The sequence below is a fragment of the Buceros rhinoceros genome, unplaced genomic scaffold (assembly GCF_000710305.1).
Source record: "Buceros rhinoceros silvestris isolate BGI_N320 unplaced genomic scaffold, ASM71030v1 scaffold28300, whole genome shotgun sequence".
In the NCBI taxonomy this organism is placed as follows: Eukaryota; Metazoa; Chordata; class Aves; order Bucerotiformes; family Bucerotidae; genus Buceros; species Buceros rhinoceros.
In genome coordinates this window covers 26,463-34,927 of record NW_010391790.1, presented here as the reverse complement: position 1 = coordinate 34,927, position 8,465 = coordinate 26,463, and the positions used below count along the sequence as shown (strand labels likewise).

The window sequence follows — 8,465 nt, the reverse complement described above, 5'->3', positions numbered from 1 at the left end:
CGGGCGCCGCCAAAAGCCGCTGCTGCCCCAGAGCAACTCATGGTGCTCCCAGGCGTGCCGGGAAAAGCCGTATGAGAGGCTGGGGACCACCCTGCAGGGCAGGTCTGATCCTCCTTCTCCTCCAGGAAATGACCCAAAGGGGAGAGCAGCCAGGCAGCAGCCTCTGCATTGCCCTTTTTTTTGGAATTAATTACTGGTGACTCATTCCCAGCCATCGCTTTCTAGGATGAGAAAGGTTTGCTGATGAGATGAAATTAAGACCTTCACTCAGTAAGACATGCAAGATGCTTTTGAAGTTAAATGCTTGGTAGCTCCCCTTCCCACTGAAGGGGCTACTTGTGCGCTAAACTTCCAATTACACACTTAAACCTCTGGCTGAATTACACCTAAACTCACTCTGACTATGCTCAGCCTGAGTACGCCGGGAGGAGCCCAGCCAGTGCGCCAAATCCCATCGCTCGCTAATAGCTGGCTGCCACAGACATACTCACTCACCTGCTGCTTTAGACTCTGCTTTCAACATCATCCTGTTTATTTGGGCTGCTAGGAAACACGAAAATCCCCAGAAGCAACCCGAAGCAGAAACTGCCATAAACACAGCAATTTTATACTGAACGCTGCGGCTCATGGCTCGCTGCACTCATCGCTCCTGCTGCCTGCAGGGCTGCCGAACACCTCCCGGAGAGCTTCAAGAAGCACCAGGGACGACGAGTTACCCACCCAGTGGGCTTTTTTTTTGCAGGCATCAGCCTGTGCGTGCTTTCCAGGGAAGGAAAGCAGCTGGGCTGCCCAGGTAAGGCACCGGCTCTGCTGACCCACAGTCTGGGAAAACAGAATTTGGGTGCCACGGTTGCAAGCCCAGCTTGCCAGTGATCCTGCTCCATCCCAGCCGACCCTGGATGGCACAAAAGCTTCTGTGCTTCCAGGTAGCAGAGTGAACATTTCTGAATGGAGCTGTATTTGACTGCTGTTGAGATTTCTTTTTTTTCTGGGTGAGTCAGAAACAAGCGGCACTTTCTGCTGCTGCTTGTTTTTTTTTTTTTTAAGTAGCTACGCTGATGGTTGATCCTTTCAGACCACCACAGGCTGGCTTCTCCTTTCTCAGGAGTCAGTTTTATTGGTGTAGTTTATCTTGCCAAAAAGGGCCCTTTTTCTCCTCTTGGCAGCAAGCTGGGGATGGTATTAAATTGCTGGTAGCAGTGCTGAGCCTGCCTGGTGAGGGGTGTGTGGGAGGCTGTCATCCCAGTGGGGCCAGGCAGCTCTAAGAGGGGGATGTCCCCGAAACCCAGATGTGGCTCAGGACATCCGCACGGGCAGCCAGGCCCTGGCTGAATTACACTTCTGCTCCCCACAGCCTGCCAATACGCAGCGCGTTCCCAGCCTAACAGAGACCCTCTTTGCCACCATCACAGAGCAAACAGAACCGCGGCTGAGGAAGGGAGGGGGTGACACCAGCCCCCTCCTGTCCCCTACAAAGGCTCACCGGGTACCCCAGCCCCTCTGCGGCTTTCTGGGGACACTGAATTGCCACACAGCCAATTAAGCGCATCTCCCCGCTGTGCTACCCCACCGTGAGCAGTGTAAGGCTATAGCTGGGTTCAGGTGTCGCTGGCTCTCCTCCCATGCTGGCTCCTGTCATTAACGCCCCCCAGGGGATGAGGATCACCCCCAGCCCAGGGCAGGGCATCAAGCATCCCCCCACTCCCCAGATGGCGAGAAGGTGTTGACTGTACCTGGAGAGGAGGATATTGCAGTTCTGAGCTCTTCGGCCGTCTATGACCGAAAGCTCCTTGACTTTATGCCGGGAACTCAAGGTGTCATCGATAGCATCTTCCTTCTACAAAAAAATAGGGAAAAAAGAAAAGCCTGGAGAAAAGCCATGGAGAAGTAAAACATTAAGTACTCTCTGCACACAGCAGCATGATACACAGCGGGCCCCCATTAATCAGGAGTGTCACCACAGGTTACGGGTAAAACCCATCGCCTGTAACTGAAGCACAGTAAGTCATTTCATAAACCAGAGCTGGCTTTGAAGGCACTGGTTAGAAATGCAAATATTTTCTCAGACAGGGAAGATTTAAAAATCTGCAAACACACAGGCGGTGCTGGATAAATAAAAGCCGGGCTTTCTTAGCATACATATTTGTGATACTTCATTAAATCCTCACATGAAATATTTCATTACGGGCTGCTGCACACACTCAGCATCACTCTTGTTCTTCACCCCCGCTTCAAACATCTGCAGTCGCCCTTCACGCATCAGCCCTCCCGAGCACGCTAACCGGTACAAGCTACCAGACCTGCAAACACAACCTGCAGCGTCTGCTGCTCTTTCAGTGAAATTCTCCCACAATAAGGGGCTTGAAAGCAGGAAGCGGTGTGGCACGAGCACCTACATCACCAATTTTGCAGGGTTGCCAAAAGGGTTCATGTTGCCCCCGGTTTTAATTTACTATATTGCATGTTTTAGTAAGGTTAATCAATTAAAAGCCGGCTATTCTATCCTCCTGGAAGGAACACGACCTGCAGCTGCCAAGGTCCCACGCACTGCACATCTCTGAGCGTAGGAGAGCCGGCACGCCGCCAGTGCAGGGCTTCAGGGGGAGCACAGGAGTTCCCTTTTTTCACTCTTTTGCTTGTTTGAAAGGAAAAAAAAAACAAGCTACGAGAAGTGGGAAGCTGCTGGGACAGGTGGTGTAGAGCAAAGGCAGTGGTGGGTGAAGGAAGCTGAGTCCCAAGTCACCCACCACCAGCTGCCCCTCTCTGACCACGACGAAACAACCTGTGTGTGTGAGTTCATTTACAACCACGTTTCCACGAGCAAAACCACCCAGGGGCAGGAGCTTCTCTGTGCTAAGCCACATCTGAAAATTCAACCCCTGGACTCAGACATTGGCTTCGACACTGATGGCGAAGAGGGCAGCTTCTTACTTACCAGCTTCCCTGACACCAACTTTCAAGCTCCTTCTCCTGGTCATCTTTGTACTTCTCTGATTTAACCCCTGTTTGGCTGCACGTTAACCCCCCGCAGCACCACGCGTGTCCCCCGCATCCCCAGCCCTGCGCTCACGGGCGCTGGGCTCCAGTGGATGCTCGCTTACCTGTCTGGAGTTACCGTTCACAAAGAAGTCCTACAGCCATAGCAGAAAGCATGGAAAAAGGCAGTAAAAACACATGCAGTTCAGTGATCTCAGCGAAACCAAAAGGAACTGGGGCACAGACAAGGGGAGGGTGTGACACGGGCATCTGGCAGCACAGGGTGGCACTCGGGGTCTGCCAGCGCCGGAATAGGAGGGATGCACGTGAAAATGTGGTGAGGATTAAAGGATGCGCAGACAGGGAGGGCTGATGGGAGAGGGAGAGGCAGCTCCATGAATGGATCAGGCCAAGGTGCTGGTGTGCAAGGAGGTGAGGAAGGGACAAGGCACGAGGTGGGATGATGCTGGCCAAGCCTCGCCACCAGTCTGGGCGAGAGTCGGCAAGCACTGGCCCCAAAGCAGAGCACCGCTCAGCCCACCGTGCTGGGGAAGAAAATCGCTGGTTTTTGCAAATCTGAGGGACTGAAATGCCAATGCGGCTGCCAGGAAAAACAGGGCTTTCAAGTGGAAATAACGAGAGGCTCATCCCGGAGCAAATCTGGCCGCAACAAAACTTTACCATTTGCTATGGCAACACATTTCCCCTTCACTTCTCTTCTGCCAGGGACAACCCCCCTTCTCCAGGGCTCAGCAGCCTGGTCAAATGCCACTGCGATACCCCACTGGCACCACGCTCCCTCGAAGACCTGGTTGACCTGCCAAGCTCCCCCCACCAGACTGGAAGCACGTGCAGAAAAGCTGGCACCACACACGTGTGCACAGACACAGACACACACACACACACACACAAGGGTTTTCCTTCCTTGTCCCCTGGGCCGTATTTTTTTTTTTTTTTGGTGTCCTTGGCTCAAGACGCCAGCTGACAGCTCCGTGACAGGGAGGGAGATTTCGAAAGTGGAAAAATGGCTGATCTTATTTAAAAAAAAGAGAGAGAGAAGGCAGGCAGCGAGTGGAGGGAGCAGATGGGTTCAAACACAGTTGGTTTACAAGGGGGTTCCCTCCAGCCCCTCTGCATGGAGGTGATCGATGACCCACGTGCCTGGTTTGAGTTGGTCATCGCCAAACACAGGCCCATTATTGCTGCCTATTTAAGGGAAATCTTGTTTACACAGGTTTCCCCTGCTGAGGCTGGATCAGCTCAGGACCCACATGTGGCTCTGGACAGGAGGATGGGAAAGGGCTCCATTAGATGCCACTGAATGCTGGGGGCTGGGGGACCAGCACCTGCCAGGGGCTGAGCTGCGCCGATCACAAGCCCTGGGGCTAAAATCCAACGTTTCAGGCTTTCCTTGAGCCCACAGAAATGCTGCAGCCAAGAAACAAAAGAAGACGTGCCAGGAGGCAAACAAACATCAGCCAAGAAAAAGAGGAACCGACCCTTTCTTTGACAAAGGGGTGGGTGCCCATGGGGCGCAGAGTGGGCACCCCAGCACAGTGCTGTGCCGAGCAGTTCGGTTCCCCCAGTCAGTGTCGCACCCATCTGTGCAGAAACACGTGTCGAAGAGCTGCCACAGCCATCCCCCGCAGCACAGCTCCGGCAACAGCACCACACCAGGGGCTTTGCAAGGCAAGGGGGACCTGCAGACCTGAACAAGGACATCCAAGCTGCCAGTCTGTGCTTCAGAGAGGTCAGATGAAAAACCGTAACTTGGCTAGAAGTGAGGCTGTTGCAAAGGAATAATTAACTCTGTGGATCAGTCGAGGTTGTAAAGGAGAGGAGGACACCGCTGGAGAGAAGGATGCGGTGCAGGCCCTCCTGCAGTCTCCTGCTCTAGGAGAGGAAGGGCTCCTCGTGCCTTAAAGTAGCAAAAAGGCTTGTTACAAAACCGATCCCTTTCTGCCTCAAACCAGCCTCATCCCTGCCCCTCTTCCTCGCACGAACCATGATCCAGCCTCTGCTGCAGGACGGTGATGTAAGGAGTACCTTTAAATCTGCTGACACTGTCCTCACAAACATGCGCCACTACTGCTGCCCCAGCCCCCACGCCGGTCACTCTTGCTTGCACAGAAAAACTGGAGGCTCTTCTTCTTTCATCCCTTTTTGGGAGATGAATTCTTTCCCAGCTCACTGTTAAGTCCCCGGTTCAACAACACGTATTTTTTCCACTTGGCCTTGGCTCTTTTGCATCACTCATCACTACAGAAGCTGCCAGGACTGCCCTGGCTGTGTCACTACCACCTACTAGCATCACTCCCACCCCTGCGTGGCACATTTAAGTCCCGAAGGCCCTAGACTTTCTTTTCTCCATCACCACACGCCATCCTTAAGCGGCTACTCCCAGTCCTGCAGGGTGCTCACACCACAGCCTTAAAAGCAGAGCTCCTGTTGGTTTTCCTGTTCTATCTAGCAAGACTGGTAAATGTTGGTATTGTGCAGCTGTGGGGCTGAGCCCTGCTCTGGGGACAGTGACATCTGCAGAGCCTCGGCAGGGAGGATGGGGAGGACAGGGGCTCTCTTCACGGCTCAGGTAAAACCCCGAGGCACCCTGATTTACCCAGCATGGGGCAGGGACGATCCCAGGCTGAGCCCCGGGAAGCCCAGAGGGCTCCTGTCCTCTCCTCATCGAAAGGGCCTTTCCCGAGAGCTGCAGAGTTCACTTTATAGCCTGCATTTACATCCCGGCCTGTGATGTGGGAAAAGCATTTAAAGAGATGCTTAAAATTAAGTACATCATTAAGTCTCGGGTCCATGCAGTACTTAGGGATTCCCAGGCACTATGGAAATAAAAATAACCAAGTCCAGTCAACAGCAGCCCTACAACAGCTACTCATGGAGAGCGTGAGAGCTTTCTGCACCGCGCAGACCTCTGCACACTGCCCCCGAACCCTGCTGGGACATCGGCCTCAGTGATGGACCACCCGGCCAGGTGATTTCAGAGCCCCGGTTTGCTTGGGGCATGGGCAGGGAGGTACCGCCCGATGTCCCACACTGTGTCTGAGGACACCTCAGAGGAAGTTGGACAACTGCCAAGAAAGTGATTTTCAGCCAAGGGCTCAAGATGGGGAGTAGGGAGGAGAAATCCCTGCTCCTCCATTGCTTCCTCAGAATGGAAACCAACTTTGCTAGAGCTCAAAAACATTGCAAATTATTAAGGCATTAGTTCATTGTCCTTCTCTGTAGGGAGGCCATTCACATGGAGGTCCCCAGCCCCACAACGTGTGCGAAGTGCCCCGTGGTGAGTGTGTTTTCTCAGGGAGCGTCTCTAACCTCACGTGCTGGTGCGTCCTCTGCAGAGCCGTGCTGTTGGCAAAGCTGGGGCACACAGCCAGGCACCCCCTCCCCAGGCCAGGACTGCAAGCCAGCGCACCATGGGGACTCACAGATGAGCCATCACGTGCCCTCTGGTCCAGGGATATGTGTCCCATCATTCAACTTGCACAAACAGGTTCTACTATGAAGCCTGGATGAGCTACAACAGACTTGCGCTCCCAAGAGTGGCTCAGCCCCAGCAGCATCTCACAGACGAGCTTTCACCAACTCTTTCTCAATCTCCCTTCCAGACGCTCTCGCAGCATCTTCTGCCAGTCTCAGCCCAGTCTCTGGCTCCCATGTTCAGGTCCTCACCCCCTCTGGGGCAAAAGCCTGTGTCACAGCACTCCTTACAGCATCTGCCCCTTCTTGCTGGCCCTGAACCTAACCAGCTGCTTCACCCAGCAGGACCTCGGCCAAGCCAAATTATTTTTAAATTCCTCCTGGCAATAATCCGTAGCACACCAGGTGATTCACAGACTCGGGCAGGCAAGCCAGAGGGCAAACCATCCCGCTGACACGCCAGGTTTCTATTCTTGCTCCCCTTCCACTTCCATCTCATCTGCAGACGTGCCCTTCAGTAGGCATGAGTCAAGCTCCAGAAACGCCAGGAGAAAAAGCCAGCAACGTGGTCACCTATTCCCGAAACACACTGGGTCAGCGTGTACTTCTGGTGGGTTACTCTTGATATTTGCCCTGCTCTAATCCGCCCCGATCCTTCCCTCAATAAGCCTCTGGAAGAGATTAAACTCTCACGTTGCCTAAGGAGCTTATGTGTTGGGTCCACTCCTTCCCGGCACTGTCCTGAGCCTGGCAAGAGCGTGACAGCCTGTCCTCTTCTCCCAACGACACGGCCAGACAGCAGGTGAACATGGCAGCCTCTCTCCTTCCTTTTTCTCCTGCTTTCTGGAAAAACCTCATTGCTTTTGCCCATCGTGGTCCTGCCTGGGGTAAACGAGTGTCTAATTTTCTTCATATGCTTTCATGCCTTCCAAACTGGGGCCATATTGCTCGAGCAGGAGATTAAAAAGCAGAGACTTTTGCCTGTAGTGTCATTATTTTGGTTTGGGATTTGCTTTTTTGTTCAAAGCTCACATTTTGCTCTGGGCTCACTACAAAAATAAAAAAAGAGATCCACCCATGGTAGATGTGGGCAAAACTTAGTCCTTGGCCAGAAAGGGATAGAAATTTTCCACCCAATACAGAGACATGAAGCAGTTTCTGTTAAGAGCGATCCAAAAATATTACTCAACTGTGGCCACATCTGGGGGCTATTTTCGTACACTCCCTGCTTCTTTTTCTTTTTTTTTTTTTTTTTTGGGGGGGGGGGTGTGTGCTTTAGCCCTTGTGTACAATGCCAGAAAGTGCACAGCCTTTAAGAAAACTAAAGAACTACGATACTTTTTTTTTTTTTTTTTTGGTGAGGTTTTTTTGGTAATGCATCTTCATGACACCCGTGGTTGGGTGTGTGGGCAATGGCGAAAGCAGACACGCCAAGCCGTGAACGGCCACTTCCACACAAAGGCACCGGCATGCAGTGAGAGGGTAAAGCAGACCGAGCTGACCTGGCAAACGCGGTGCTGGTATGAAATAATGACAGGAGATGTGTTTTGAGACCACGGGCGAAACCACACAACCTCGTAACGGCAATGCCTTGCCCAGCCCTCCGCGTGTGCCCCAGGCCAGCCGTTACCTGCTGTCTTTGGTAGGCAGAGAATGTCCTTTCCAGGTCTTCGAGGTCCAGGATTTTGAACACTTTTGAGTCATCTATGTCGGTCCACACGGTGCCTGCCAGCTTGTTCTGCAAGACAGTGGGAGCATTGCAGGTTGGGAGACCCAAGCCCACCTGCCTTTACATCACCGGGTGATGGCTGACCAGCACCTCTGGTTTCACTGCCTGAGTTACTGCCCTGCTTACCTCTGGCAGTTTGGACCAGTTGAACGACTTGAGGGCGTTGGTTGGCTGTGGTATGCTCTTCTTCTTGAGGGTCAAGCCCAGAGGTGCTCCAGGAGGAGGCATCACCCCATCCAGGGGTGGGGGACCAGGGGGTGGTGGGGGACCACCTGGAGGGGGTGGTGGTAGGGGAAGCTGTGAAGGACACACCCCTGGGAGTGGC

At 53.2% G+C, this 8,465-nt stretch overlaps 1 protein-coding gene across 1 annotated transcript in view; it reads right to left on the bottom strand.

Annotated features, from left to right (window-relative positions):
- The window catches only part of DAAM1 (dishevelled associated activator of morphogenesis 1), a gene marked incomplete at its 5' end in the record, with an annotated part of 42,797 nt that overhangs the window by 13,849 nt on the left and 20,483 nt on the right, over window positions 1-8,465 (bottom strand). Inside the window, 4 exons of the mRNA XM_010143065.1 lie at window positions 1,734-1,837; window positions 3,102-3,131; window positions 8,042-8,149; window positions 8,267-8,460. Of these exons, the coding sequence (XP_010141367.1) occupies window positions 1,734-1,837; window positions 3,102-3,131; window positions 8,042-8,149; window positions 8,267-8,460 (436 nt within the window). The remainder of the gene's footprint in view (window positions 1-1,733; window positions 1,838-3,101; window positions 3,132-8,041; window positions 8,150-8,266; window positions 8,461-8,465) is intronic.